General features: G+C 38.6%; 1 protein-coding gene and 1 pseudogene across 3 annotated transcripts; both read left to right on the forward strand.

The window, feature by feature from the left end:
• Positions 1-1,241, forward strand: LOC121323029 (annotated as a pseudogene).
• A 7,363-nt stretch (positions 1,242-8,604) lies between these two features.
• LOC121322654 (retinol dehydrogenase 7-like) lies at positions 8,605-14,283 on the forward strand. 3 transcript variants are annotated; one of them, XM_041262845.1, is made up of 5 exons: positions 8,605-8,912; positions 10,584-10,898; positions 11,028-11,286; positions 13,275-13,438; positions 13,821-14,283. In XM_041262845.1, the coding sequence occupies exons 2-5, from the start codon at positions 10,586-10,588 to the stop codon at positions 14,042-14,044; spliced, it is 960 nt and encodes a 319-aa protein (XP_041118779.1). In that variant the 5' UTR covers positions 8,605-8,912; positions 10,584-10,585; the 3' UTR covers positions 14,045-14,283. The 3 variants fall into 3 exon arrangements, with proteins under 3 accessions (XP_041118779.1, XP_041118777.1, XP_041118778.1); XM_041262843.1 differs by lacking the exon at positions 8,605-8,912 and adding an exon at positions 9,517-9,623; XM_041262844.1 differs by lacking the exon at positions 8,605-8,912 and adding an exon at positions 9,727-10,009.
• Positions 14,284-14,750: the final 467 nt, after the last annotated feature.

Raw genomic sequence — 14,750 nt, forward strand, 5'->3', positions numbered from 1 at the left:
GTCAGTTCTCTGGATGGCTTTTTGGGTCATTCAGGTCAGTGTGTGCATCTCCAGAGTGTTCATTGCCACACACTTCCCTCATCAGGTGGTCCTCGGGTATTTGCAGGTGCCTACAGGAATTTACCTTGTGGAGCAATTTCAGTTAAAGCATATGACTTAAAAAAGTGAAAATGTAATATTTTGGAATCACAGGGAGAGTTTAGTGAATGTGAGGTAGTGTATAGAACACTGCATTTAATATCCGAACTTTAAATTTATAGTGTGCTATTATCTTCTCTGCCTTCATTGATAAAACATTATACTACAAATAATATAGTACATTTTATTATTCAATTATTTTACTTCCAAATCTGAAAATGAAACATGTTTAGCTAAAAGATTTATGACTGCTTCTAAGATTACATATTCATTTTTTGCCTATTGCTGTATTTTCATTCATTTAATCTATAATACTATACTTGTATTATTATTATTATTATTATTATTATTATTATTTATTATTATTATTAGTAGTAGTAGTAGTAATATACTTTTCAGCCTATAACAATATTTGGAGGAAATACAGTACCAGGACATTCCAATGGTATTTGTTTTATAACATTCTTTCAAGTTGTTGGGTTCAGAGCTTTTTTTTTTTTTTTAATTACTGTACATGCAATGTAAGTTTTATGTTGCATTTGAAAGTGAAATGTTACAATGCCACTAATCTGTAATTCTTTTTTTGATAGGCATGCTGGTCGCAGAAGCATTTGAGCGCATCCCTGCAATTCAGACAGCAAGTTTAAAAGTATATATTACAACAAATCTATTTTTGTTTTTTCTTTCCACTTGGCTTCTACCTTGTCTCTAAAATGATCGATATTGACCTTTTGTGGTCAGTTCCAAAAGCTAAAAAGTGGTGTGCTAATCCACAGTAAATCCATTTTGATACTACCCCTTTCGCAGGACTGCTCAGAAATTTAGGAACTCTCTTTGGACTAGGCCTAGCCATGAACTCCCAGATGTTCCTTCAAAGCTGTAGAGGCAAGAATGGGTATAAGACCAGTTTTAAACTGATGTGCACAGCCACCACACTAACCACTTTGCAGTTGTATGGTTTCATAAAGATCCCCACCCATACAGAGCTTCTTTTTTGTATTCTGTCTTTTTGTAAAAGCGCAGTGGTTCCACTCACTGTAGTTGCACTCATTCCATATTGCCTCCATCTGTTAATGGGGTGCAGTGATAGGAAACTGGATTAGACCAGTACAGGCCTTGCTAAATCCATGTGTCCATAGAGGGACGATGCTTGATGCTGCCTATTGAGAGACCAGTTGAGAACATAATTTCATTGGATTATCGATAAAAACTATTTTGTGCTGCAGGTACGTAACATTATTCTCCTTTGCATCTGAAATCAGACCAATCAGAATGGAATAAAATATACTATATACATAAAATAGATCTTTTAGCAACTAAAATGCCATTTAATTCTTTGTATATTGAAATGTTCTTCCTTCTAGTGAGGTGAACACATTTCAGGGGTGTAATCGTTTTAAAAATAATTGGTGATAACGTTATGAACCTCACCCTAGAAAGACAACAGTACTAGGCACACGAGTTAAGGCTGATTGGTTGATTACAGTTCAATATCAACAGTAATTGATTATAACAGTTATTGTCTAGATTTGCACTTCAGTTGAATGTGCTTATAAAGATCAAAATAAAAATCTGTAAGATTACAATTTTGTGTAATGTAACAATAATCATTTTTACAAGTTTAGTTTACTTGTATCAAAGAGTAGTAAAGCATTAAAAATCATGTATCACAAATCATCCAATCATTGTTGTCTAAATTCCAGGTTGACAAATCCAGTGTTCCATGCACAGATGTCATCCTGTTCAGTCAACATACATCACACACGTGTTGTGATTCATAAGAAGTTCATAAATCGTGTATTGGGGGTTTATTCTTATACAAGACTTTCCACAGTTGAACAGCCAGCTCTGCTTTGCTTCACGGTCCTCTTGCCCAAACTGATGACATCTCTTATAAAATAAGAGACACTCTGTACACAGTGTATTAATTTATAAACAAAAGCCTGGACATGTATGGTAAAGCATGGGGATTAAAACTATTGCAAAAGTACTGTGCACATTTATTGTGGCAAATATATGGGGATTATGGGTTATCTAATAGCTAAGGCTTTCTTGAAAGTATATGACTACAAAAGCATGATTTCCCCTTGTAACATTGTAAATATAGAACAAAAAAGGCATGTAAAACGGGGCTCTCTTAAAGGATGAGCGATGTACAAGAATGCATGAGTGTGGTCTCCCCTTTCCCTCATTGTGACAGACAGTACTTCAACACGAAGGGTTCTATATTGCAAAACTACATGATCTTAATGTACTGCTGTCCAGTTATATATCTGTAAAATGTTATTGCAGTCATTATGTAATATATTCAGTTTGTAGCACCTCAGCAATAATAAAAACAAATCCTTTAAAAATCTGTTCCAGACTGTTTATTAGACCTTGCTGGAATCTCATGCTAATATGGAATGTTAGATTTCAAAATGTCACATCTTTCCATTTGTGTCAATTTTTCGTTAAGTATATGTAAAACTACAAAGCGGTATGTAATTCAATATGTTAACATAACAATTTTCCGCAGGTTTCATTTGACTTTATAAAGCAAAATTTGTTAATTCTATAGGGTGATGCAAAACTTTTGGCATAATCTGTAGTGCCACAACTCATCCTCCACATCTGTATATTGCAGTACAAATGTACAGGCTGTTGTGTGTTGCACTTAGATATTGTTCCATATCAATGTGTTAAATTGGCATTACTGGTATTGCTGTGGTCTGTTAATGGTTGTTTAAGGCTTTCTTTGGGGTAAAACTTTTTTTTTTATAATCGGATCCCAGTGAAAAAATAATTAGCCATTAATCAGTAAACAAATGTGACAGTAACAGTAAACCTGACTTAGTGTTTATCTGTTTAGTGTTCTATAAAGAAGACCTAGGAGAAGAGGTGGGAATATTCCAGTGTGGTTAAATTTAGGTACTGGTTCTCTGCCATCTACTCTATTTGCTTCCCCAGATTGGCTCAGTAATATTTGTACAGCCTTACATAACTGTAATTACATAGTACATTTCAATTGTGCACAACAGACCTTATAATTAATGTCAACACAAATTGGCAGACATCATTAGTGATTCAATATGTTTTCTAGACAGTCACACCATCTGCTTATGCCAGATGTTCAATTAAAAATAATTAGAATGGCATAAAACAAGCAAGAAACAACTCAGTGTCAGGTTGGAGCAGTTCAATTATTATTTTGTCTGGTCCTGTACTTAGAATTGTTTTTCTCAGTTTCTTGCAGCTTCTCTTGGTTGAGCAACTGGTCTTGAATCGCTCTGTCAGTAATTTCCAAAGCCATTCCTTTCAATGCTGTATTTCTTATAATTCCATATTCTAGTGTGGTAAGAAACCTTTTTTGATTGTTATCTCAATATACAAACCACATCTTTGATACCCACTATTTAAAAATCCAAAAATGTCAAAATAAAATGAAATAATTTGACTCAAAGCTTTTCTTAAAACTATTTACAGGGCTCCTATAATTCTTTGGGTGATGCAAAATTATTTAAAATAATTAAGTAATGTAACAAAAACATACAACACAACATATTGAAATGAGATGTTAAATTGATTTTGAAAAATGTGGAAACAGATCAAAGAGCCCTTCACAAAACCAAATTACTATACAGTTTAAGTGCAATCTTTTTTCTGGATTTGAATAAATCTAAGCTATTACTGTATAAAACTTTTTCATGGAGTCTGTAGTTATTAACTTATTGGTGCTCCTGTCGTGACCAGTTTATAGTAAGGTCTATCACATAACCTCTAGACATGACAGAGATAACATCAGAATTCTGAATAGTTGAAAGCCGTTGAGCGATGACAATGCATGTGCATCCTTCTGTGGCTTTCTTCAAAGCTGCCTGTACTGTCTGCAAAAGACAAAGCGAAACTCAGAAAGTAATAGCACGGACTGTTCTAAACTGTTTATTGACTTCTTTAAAAATATTCAAGATAGGTTCCATGAATATGGTAACAGCTTAACTATTATTATTCTGTGGGTGTTTATAATGTTAAGTGGTTAAAAGAAATGTAACCAAGCCAAGCCAAGCCAAGGTTTGAAACATATGTAACAAGGTCAAGAATGCCCTGTTCACATTCATTATTTTTATAATTCTATTGTATTTGATTAGTGCATGCTTTATATTGTCTGACATTTTACAATTGATTTGTATCATGTTATGTTCTTCTCCATTCATTTCCCTTTATCTGCCTTATTGGGCAGCAACTAACTGAATTATTGATCAATTTACACACCTGAATATAAATAGCCCATGTTTTTACAAACAGGATGGCCATCCTGGGGATTGTGTTTGTCTGTGCAGGAGTGGGAATGCTGCGTTTGGAACAATGAGTAAGGGAGAGTGCAAAAGACCAGTAAATGAAGCATCCCGACTAAATACTGGGCTGACTGTATGCTGGGGTTGAATAATTAACTTAAGCAGTTTGAGTGTTTTTAGCCTGTTGGTAGCTGACTGGAATTTAGGAAGTGAAACAGAATAGATTATATGGTGATGCTAGTTTCTCCCCCTCTCCCTCTCCCCTCTCCTGTATGGACCTTGTGTGTGTGGGTGTGTGTTTAGACCACAGTATTTTGTTTTTATTATTACTGTTTTACTATGTTCTGTAAAAATGTATATCCCCTTGTTACATTTGCACTTTACAAAGTAACTGATTCCCATTAATGTGAACCTTGTTTAACCATTCGAATGTATAGGATTTTTTTACACTAAACAAACATCTTTTAAAATGTACTAGAGTGATTTTTTTTTTTTTTTGGTGAACTTGTTCCTGCTATTTAACCTGTTTTCTGAATAAAAACAACCTAAAGGTATCCTATAATCTGTTCCGTGCCTCACTGCACTGAACTGGCGTCGTTGCTGTACAATCTGATATTTCACAATTTAAGGCACGTGTGCCGTTTCTGTACACTCGCGTTGTCGAGTCAGCCCACCAGCCGCCTTCGTGCCGATGGTCGGGGCCTTGTTGTTTTGAGTATGGAGTTGCGCAGATCACTAGCTGCAGCGCGGCTGCTTACAGACTGAACCAACTGTGTATTCCTCACCTAGGCCAGCCCAGTTGCTGAGTTGAGAATCTCCTGTCGGCTGCTTTGGCCCACCACCACGTGTGTTGGGCTTTACAATCAAACAGACAGTGTGCTCTCCCCCATCTGTACTGTACTGTATTATTGAATTGTGTATTTTGCTGTATTGTTGTCAATCATTTACGGCGGCTTCGGCACTTGTGTCCCCCTGTTGTACTCTACACGCGCTGCTGTGGTGACTGCTATTTTACTCTCACAACGTTTTTGTTGTTGTGTGTGTGTGTATATTTAGAAATAAAAATAACACAAGCGTGATTCTTCCACCAGGACTCAGCTCTGCTGGCCCCGCTGTTGAGTGACTTTAACCGGCTTGTTTCAGCCCGCCTAATCAGCGTGCTGTTAAAAACAAACAAACAAACAAACAAACAAAAAAAAGCAGTTACACACGCTGCCGTGGTGACTGATATTTTACCCTCACCCTCACCCAACCTTGCTGCTGCTGTGTGTGTGTATATGTGTTTTTCTTTACTGCCACGCTGTTTAAAAAAGAACATGTATTATGATTTCCACCAGGACCCAGCTCTGCTGCGCTTTGCTATTGTGTTGCATACGCCGGCTTACTTACCCTCGTTGCCATGGTGACTGTTATTTTGTACCCACACAGCTTGCAGTTAGAAATAAGTAAATAATTTACTGCCTTGCAGTTAGAAATAAGTAAATAATAAGCGTGATTCTTCCACGGGAACACAGCTCAGCTGTGTCCCGCTGTTGAGTTGAATCCCACTTGTTTCAGCCCGACGCCTCAGTTGCACTCGTTGCCGTGGTGACTGCTATTTTAACCTCACAATTTGCTCTTCTGTGTGTGTGTGTGTGTATGTGTTTTTCTTTACTGCCTTGCTGTTTAAAAAGAAAAAGTAATATCAGCGTGATTACTCTACCGCAGGGGTGCCCAATCCTGGTCCTGGAGGGCCAGTGTCCTCCTGACTTTTGTTCCAACTGTCCCCTAAATTAGTTGATTGGACCAATCAACCACTTATTAGAAGCTTAATTGGTCTAATTAAGCAATTTAGTGTACAGTTGGAACAAAAACCTGGAGGGACATCGGCCCTTCAGGACCAGGATTGGGCACCCCTGCTCTACCGGGACCCAACTCTGCAGGGTCCCGCTGTTGAGTTGAATCAACAGGATTATTTTAGCCCGCCTACCCAGCGGGCTTGGTCACCAGCCTGGCATGGTGAATGTGTTTCTCCCATAGCTGAATGGCTGTGTGTATAAGCCTGTATTTTTTCCTATTACTGCCTTTGCAGGTAAAAAAGCAGTACACTTTATTCCTGCCTAACACGCCACAGATCCTTGGGCTTGTGCTCCACTATGCTATGCGCTGCCATGCTGTGTAACTGCACGCGGTCCTCTCAGTGCTTCGGCACCCTCGGTGTTTAGATGCTCCATGCCTTGGTGCTTAGTGCCGCAGCAAGTCAATAACACCTGCACTTGGTGCCCCTGATGCATCGGTGCACCACTAGTGTATTCTACCTCACTCAGTGTCCTCGGTGCGTCTGCACCCTTGGTGCCTGAGTGCTTCAATACACAGCTGAGCCGTACATGGCATTGGGAGCCCCTGGCCAGGCAGTAGGCTCAAGCCCTCGCTGTGGCCCCAGCTCAGGTGATAATGCCGGCCCCACAGCTGACCCCGTCCGTACTGGTGGTCGCCCCGGATGTTACAGAACTGGATTTCAGCTTTGCTGAGGAGGACCATTATGTGATTATGTCACCCCATCATGGGAAGGTGGCGCCTTCCTTCAAAAGCAGCCTCTACCTTCCCTGACCATTACTTTGGACCAGCAGTTGAGGAATTGCTGCAGCGCTCCCATCGAGAATGCAAGGCACCTCGGCAGGTAGAGAACAAGACGAGCATACCTGTCAGAAGACCAACCAGAGACAAACTCTCCCTGTTTCAACATGGATTGAGGGTGCCCCTTTTCTTGTGCCAGCAACTACTGGGACTGATGGCCACAGCAATATTAGCCATCAAGCTGGGCTTACTGTGTATGTGCCTGTTACAAGCATGGCTCAATGTTTTTCACCTGCATCCTAAGAGCGTCAGACACCGTCGGCTGACAGTGTGTCTTGCGTGCTCGGCGGCCCTGTGCTGGTGGAGGATGACCTCTCACCTGCCCCAGGGGGGCTGAATGGGAGTGGTTTCCAACGGATGCCTTCAACTTGGGTTGGAGTGCGGTCTGCAAAGGCAGAGCAGTCAGTGGGTCCTGGTCGGGCCACTGGATGTCCCTTCATACCAATATGCTGGAGCTGCAGGCGGTTCTCCTTGCTCTCTAGCGCTTCCTGCCAGTGGTGCGCTACAAACGTGTTGATCCGTACGGACAACACATCAGTGATGGCATATGTCAATCACCAGGGTGATCTTCGGTCCCCAAAGCTGCATTGCCTCGCCTTCAGGCTTTTGACTTGGGACCAACGGAACTTGCTGTCCCTTCGGGTGACGCATGTCCCAGGCATGGACAATTGGACGGCGGACCACCTCTCGAGGGAGGGTCCTCACCCGTCGGAGTGGTGGCTCCATCCTCAGGTGGTGGAGCGCATTTGGGAATGGTTTGGGAAGGCGCAGGTCGATCTCTTCGTGTCGGCGGAGATAACACATTGCCCCCTGTGGTACTCCCTCCACTACTTAGGTGGTCCACTTGGCATTGACGCCCTAGCCCACGTATGGCCCAGAGCGCTTCTTTACTTGTTGCCGCCTCTGCCATTATTGGTCAGGCAGGGCTGAGGCGTCCCTCGTGTGCTGCCGTTCTTCCCTCCCTCGCGACAGCTCTGGTATTCGTTTTCCCATAAACAATGTTTGGTGCCCATCTTCAAATTGAAAGGGAACGTTAGTTTACCTACCGTAAACCTGGTTTCCTGAAAGAGATGGCAACCAACCGTGAGGTTGAGTCGGTCGTCATCACGGTTCCGTTGTGAAAAGAGGTCGATCCTTCCCTGCATGACGGTTTTATCCCCTTGGTAGGCAGGACCGAGGAGGTCATCGGAGGAAGGGGGGCTATCGGCAGCTTTGATAGTAAGAGCTCAGTGACATATACCAATAGGCTGACGTATATCCCATAAATGATGTTGGTGGCCATCTTCTCTTTCAGGCAACCAGGTTTACGGTAGGTAAACTAATGTTAGCTGGTGTATCTAAATGTTCTTGGTGTTGACCCTGATCCAGACATGCAGGCACAGCTTGCTAAGATAGATGAGCATGGCCTTGATAAGACAAAGCTTGCAATAAGTTGAAGCATATATGCAACAAGTTGTATAGTTCTGTCACAGGAAATGTGGGGGGTGTATTAACTTCTGTAGCTTGTAAGTTCCATACAAGGAACAGCAAAAGAGAAGAATGTATGTGAAAATATGTCAATATATTGGGTAATATTCCACGGACTGGAGATGCTTGGGTTGTGTTTCTCTACTTGCATATTTGAGTGTTCTTGAACATTCTGTTGGGTAAATCCCATGTTATTAGATAAGAAGTATAATAACTATTGAAGGAACCTGGGGTGAAAACTGTGTCATGCTGGTTTTAAATATCAATGAAAAGGGTGCACCTTTGTAGTTCACTCTACTGTGGAGGGCTATCCAATCTGTTGAATGCAACAGTATTGTATGAAGATTTCTGCTTGAATAAAAACTACTCTGCTGAAACGCAATTGAAGTAAGAGACTTGAAGTTTTCTTACAAGAAGGTAAAACACCTACACCAACCTGTTTTAAATGGTTTAATTTGAACCAAATAAACCTCCATCCAGACTTTGAAGTAAATTATTGTTTTATTTTACCTGTTAAACCTGGAGTGGAGTATCCCTCCAGGAACGTGATTGGACATCTCTGCTCCAGACTGTCCAATAACTTTTTTTCGGTTGTAGCTGCACTACGATAAATTAACTGAACTTTTTTGGTAACAATGTGTGTGTGTATATATATATATATATATATATATATATATATATATATATATGTGTGTGTGTGTATATATATATATATATATATGTATGTATGTATGTATGTATATGTGTGTATGTATGTGTATATATATATATATATATATATATATATATATATATATATATATATATATATATATATATATATATATATATATATATACACATATATATACAAACATACATACACATATCTTGCTAACAATGTAATGGACAGCTAGGCTCTTTTGGGTGCAATATATAAATAAATTATTAAGTATTGGTTTGCGCGTAATGTTTATATAGGCATTTGAACAAACAACAAAGGCACCGCTCATCTGGCAGAATTCTTAATCACAGTTGCTGATCTCAGTGGACTTGGTCTCTGTGCAGTGGTTCAAAGTTGCCTTGTCAAAGGTGGATTGGTCTGTTATTAACATCGATTCTACTGTAGTTGTGCTCTTAGGCAAGAAGGTAGGTTTTCTTTGATTTTTAAAAGCACATCTTTAGAAGTTGTTTTGTAGCCCGTGTTGTGACGGTCGAGCAAGTGTTTTTTTTTTCTTCTTTTATTTCTGTTTATGAACAGTTTTATTTAATAATTTGCATTAATTAACTTGGCTTGTGGAGTTTTTTCAGTGACAATTGTGTAGTGCTGAATCATTGCGTAAACTGAGTACTGGTAGGAAAGCTTATCATTTAAGCAACACTGCTATTTGGATAACGAAGGCAATATATAGATAACTGTATTTTATTTAAACCAAACGTCTTGCTGTTTCACAGTCTGCTAGTTAAAGTATTGTATGGGGAGTCAGCCACACATACATTTATTGTAAATTGGAACTTGCACTGTCAATCCTGAGGTGAGTCTCTTTATTTCAAACAAATATTGAATGTGACAAATCCAGTGGGGCTGTTAATCATTTCAATACAGGGTTGAGGTTTACAGTACACATAGTTAACGTCATATAGTCTCCTTGTTGTCCATTTGAATACAACACTATATAAAACCAAATCTGGAGTATTTTAATATTTTATGAATACATACTGCAGTTGAGGTGAAGTATCAGCATTAAAACATTTCCTGCACATGTATGCGCTGAAGTTGCGCACATCACGTTGTTGGTATTCCTTTGTACCAAGCTGCAATATGATGGATTTTCTTTTTCTTCTTTGTATGTGTAAATGCCATAACGTTAAATAGTGTATTTCCTTTCTAGAGAACAAGTTCGTTGCTAGGGGTTGACTTAAAAAAAATCCATTCGTCATGTGGAATTTCCCCTTAAAGAATCCTGGCGGAAGTGTATTGTAATTGTGCTGGTTTTATTGCACAATAACCGTTTTTGACTTGACTCTAATGATGACACTGAGATGTTTTTAAGTTATCTATTCAACACATGCTTTCTTCATAAATACATGTTGTGCCTTTTCTTCCAGCAATGTTTCTATATCTTGTTGGCTTGATTGCACTTGTAGCCCTGTACCGGTGGTACAGAGAGACGAAAAGGGTTCCAAACGTATCTGACAAATACGTGTACATCACTGGTTGTGATTCCGGCTTTGGAAACTTGTTGGCCAAACGATTGGATGAACTAGGCTACCATGTGATTGCTGCCTGCTTTACAGAGAAGGGCGAAGATGATCTGAAAAAAAGTTCATCTAAAAAGCTTATGACAATTCATGTTGATGTGACAAATTCTGAAAGCATTCAGAAAGCTGCAGCGTTTATAAAGTCCAAAGTTGGAGAAGCAGGTAAGTTATTTGTTTAGTTTGTTAATAATAAGGGATTTAAAAAAAAACAACGCTCATGACCAACAACTCATGCTAAACCTTGTATTTATCAATCTGTTCAGGTAGCTCTTGTGCTGTTTTGTTTTCTAGGTCTGTGGGGTCTTGTCAACAATGCTGGCCTATCTGTGCCTGCTGGTCAATGTGACTGGCTGACAATACAGGACTACAAAAAAATGCTGGATGTGAATTTGATGGGAGTAATAGAGGTGACACTAAGTGTTATCCCACTCATTAAGAAATCCCAAGGGAGAATTGTAAATGTTGCTAGTGTCTTTGGAAGAATAAGCCCAGTTGGTGGAGCTTACTGTATTTCTAAATATGGTGTTGAGGCCTTTAATGACAGTCTGAGGTAGGCTTTTTTTTTGTGATATGTTTTATAACCTTGCAGTGCACTTCATTTTTTGTGTCTTTGACCTCGTTCACACTACTGGGCTGGTCCAGGGCCGCCTCAGGGCCACCCCATTAGGTCTGCAACCCTGTTCACATTTGCAGTTTAAGGCGCCTTTGCATGTTCACATATTTGACTGAAAAGCAGGCTAAAATGTGTCAAATTGCATGATTTTTTTTAATGCAAAGAATGGAACAGCTACCGGGATATACAGTAATCTTTGATTTGTAGCAGATGTTTCTTATGTTTTCAATGCAACACAGTAGCAATTTTATGGTATATATATATATATATATATATATATATATATATATATATATATATATATATATATATATATATATATATATATATACATACACATACACACACATGTATATGGGTACATTTTAGAAGTATTGCGGTTGCTTATTTTCTGTAATACGGTAGCCTACCTGTATGAAGCAGCGTGTGTGGCTAACCTACTTTGACTACAGTACATTTATCGGTGACAGTTACCGAGAGCCTATTAGGTGGGAGTTGTAAGGTCAGGGGATTACTGTATCAGCGAATCAGGAGTGTGTATGGATTGTTAAGGGGCGGGGTAATGCTGGTGTGGCAGTTAAATCCAAGAGCGTGACCTAGATGTTTTTCTGCAACAAAAATGACCTCCGAATATCAGTTTTTTTCTCACTGTAACTTGTTTGTTAACTAATTTCTCTGCAAGAGAAACCGAAACTAAATCTTCTCATAGATAGTAAGCACATTGTTTTTATTTGTACAGGATTGAGTATTGGAATTACAATTGAACTAAAAACAAAACCACCTGTAAGAGCTTCAGAAGGGCTGTTGTTCTTTACGTAGTTTTTTTTTTTTTTTTCAGAACTGTACTAACATAAAATACAATGTGCTTACTATGTGTGTGTAAATTAGTTTGTAATTTACATGCTAGATTGAGGCTGCCGTCTCTTCGGGGGCGTTACATGTACATAGTCAGTGTTGTGCGTTTATTTGTTTACGGTGTGTGTGTGTGTTTTTTTTAGTATCAGGAGAAAAAAATCCCTTAATGTTTCTTTATTGATAGCGGCATTTATTCGAGGGGAGCCTCTATTATAAAGCTGATATACGACTGTGGCATCAATACGAGGGCGTCTTTAATTAGAGGGCGGCGCCAAATTGAAGTAATACGGTATTTATTTTATATGGATTCACAATCAGGCAGTTTTTATATTGATCGCTTAGTTAATAAATAACAGGAAGAAATGGTAACTGTGACAAATTAAGCTTAATTATGAATGCACCGCAGCTCATATTATGTGTATGAAACGGAACGTTAACCCGCTAGATCTTCTTAAATTTAATATTTTTATAATTAAAGCTGTATGATGTAGAAATAATTACCACTCCATATTGATCCACTGCCGATTGACTAGCAGAGCATTCACCTTTCTGTTTACATTACGCTCGCATGGGTCATGTGATACGAGTCTGCTTTGCGTTCATATATATGTAAAGGCCGGCCCTGGTCCTTGGTCCAAGTGTGAATGGGATCTTTTTGACCTGCTATTTGTTATAAACTCCATATCTTTTTAAGTAATAGATGGTACCAGTTTTGGTGATAAAGGACAAATGTAAAACTGATGTATTTTGGCCCTTTCAATAGATGGACATGGCTAAACTAGCTGAGTTAATGATGCACAATTTAAAAGGGACGAACAGTAAATAGTTAAGCACATTTTTACAAATTTGATTTTAAAAATTGTTGAGTGTTAGTTTTCCATATACGTGAACACAACATCTGTGTATTCATATTTGTAAATGTACAGTAGATAGTGAGAATCTGTCAATGTAATATATTTTAATTTACTAATATGCATTTGGAGAACATTGCACATTCCAATTAATTGTTTTTGGCTAAGAAATGTTCTGGCCACAGTGTGTTAAAGGTTTCTATCCCCTTTATTTGACAGGAGAAACCTGAAGGATTTTGGAATTAAGGTTCTGTGCATTGAACCTGGATTTTTCAAAACAGCAGTTACTAATACTGAGATTATGGAAAAAAACATTCACAATCTCTGGGAGAAACTGCCACAGGAGGTCAAAGATGATTACGGAAGTGATTATGTGGAAAAAGGTATCTTTTTTTTTTCGTTTTTGTTTGTCACTGCACATTTGCATTACATATATGTGGATTGTGACATATATTGTACCTCTATCACTGATAAATAAAATAAATGTCTGTATAATAGACAGTCGCTTCAGGAACATCTGCAGCACCTGGAATATCTACAAACACACTGAACATTGCCAGTATATAAACTACCTGCTCCAAGAGAATGGGCCTCAAGCAACGTTCTACACATACACTGATCTCTCCATGTCATCTCCAGTAACACAATAAGTGTTTCCTCTGGATGCGCCTTTAATATCTTCCATTTGAAATATTATTAATATATTTTCCACTTTCCCTTTTTCTAAAGGCCACTCAAATATATTTGCTGTGTTTGTCATTGCAGTGTTGAAATTAATGAAGGAGCAAATGCCCAAACTGTCTGACCCAGACCTGATGAAGGTGGTGAGCTGTATGGAGCACGCTATCTCAGCTGTCTATCCGCGAACGCGATACTCTCCTGGATGGGATGCCAAACTCTTCTGGCTCCCTCTTTCTTACATGCCAACGCTAATTGCTGATTATGTGCTTGCCAGGGATAATGTTAAACCTGCAAAAGCTGTTGTCTAATATCCAAGTCTTGAATTGTAACCAGACATATACTGTGTTACAACTAAATTTGTTCTCATGCAGTTCTGGGAATGTGGGATTTTAGGGACAAGTAACAAAAATGCACTTATACACTTACAACTTTAAATTGTCTTTCAATCTTGCGGCTTTAGTGCACTGACAGTATAAGGATTATTGCCCACATTGTCAAATAGGTAACACAACAATAATGATCTATGATGTGGTATGGAACAGAAAAGCCAGAGCACTTGTTCTGTGTGTGTTTTTTTTTTTTTTTTTAATCGCTCTTCCTGTGGTGATTTTAGAGGACAGATCTTAAACCCCAGTACACTAGAGCGACAATTTTGAAATGAGCTTTGAAACAAACTTTAAAGTTTTTTTCTAAGTGTAAAAAGTTATCAGGACGTTAACAATGAAAATAAATCACAGGTATATTGTTTAAACAGTAACACACAGGCGTGTGTAACTCTATTTCCCCCTTTACTTACTCTTTAATGTCAATTTTTTAATTAGTGTTTTAAGAATATGGAACATATATTAAATGTACTACAGTAAAAAATTCTGCTTCATAGAATACACAGTGGGACAAATAAATGTGACGCTGTATTAGTGAAGTCTGATTTCATGTATCATGCTTTGGATCTATTACTTTTTATTTTTGAATTCCTTAATTCCTTTCAACTTAGATGTGTGTGTGTGTGTGTGT

This window comes from Polyodon spathula, chromosome 11 (assembly GCF_017654505.1).
Source record: "Polyodon spathula isolate WHYD16114869_AA chromosome 11, ASM1765450v1, whole genome shotgun sequence".
Lineage (NCBI taxonomy): Eukaryota > Metazoa > Chordata > Actinopteri > Acipenseriformes > Polyodontidae > Polyodon > Polyodon spathula.

Excerpts from the sequence above, each read along its gene's own strand:
- LOC121322654 (XM_041262845.1), top strand. The coding sequence starts at position 10,586 with ATGTTTCTATATCTTGTTGGCTTGATTGCACTTGTAGCCCTGTACCGG. Across the intron at positions 10,899-11,027 it reads GTCCAAAGTTGGAGAAGCAG|GTCTGTGGGGTCTTGTCAAC; the intron begins GTAAGTTATTTG and ends TTTGTTTTCTAG. Across the intron at positions 13,439-13,820 it reads AAGTGATTATGTGGAAAAAG|TGTTGAAATTAATGAAGGAG; the intron begins GTATCTTTTTTT and ends TTGTCATTGCAG.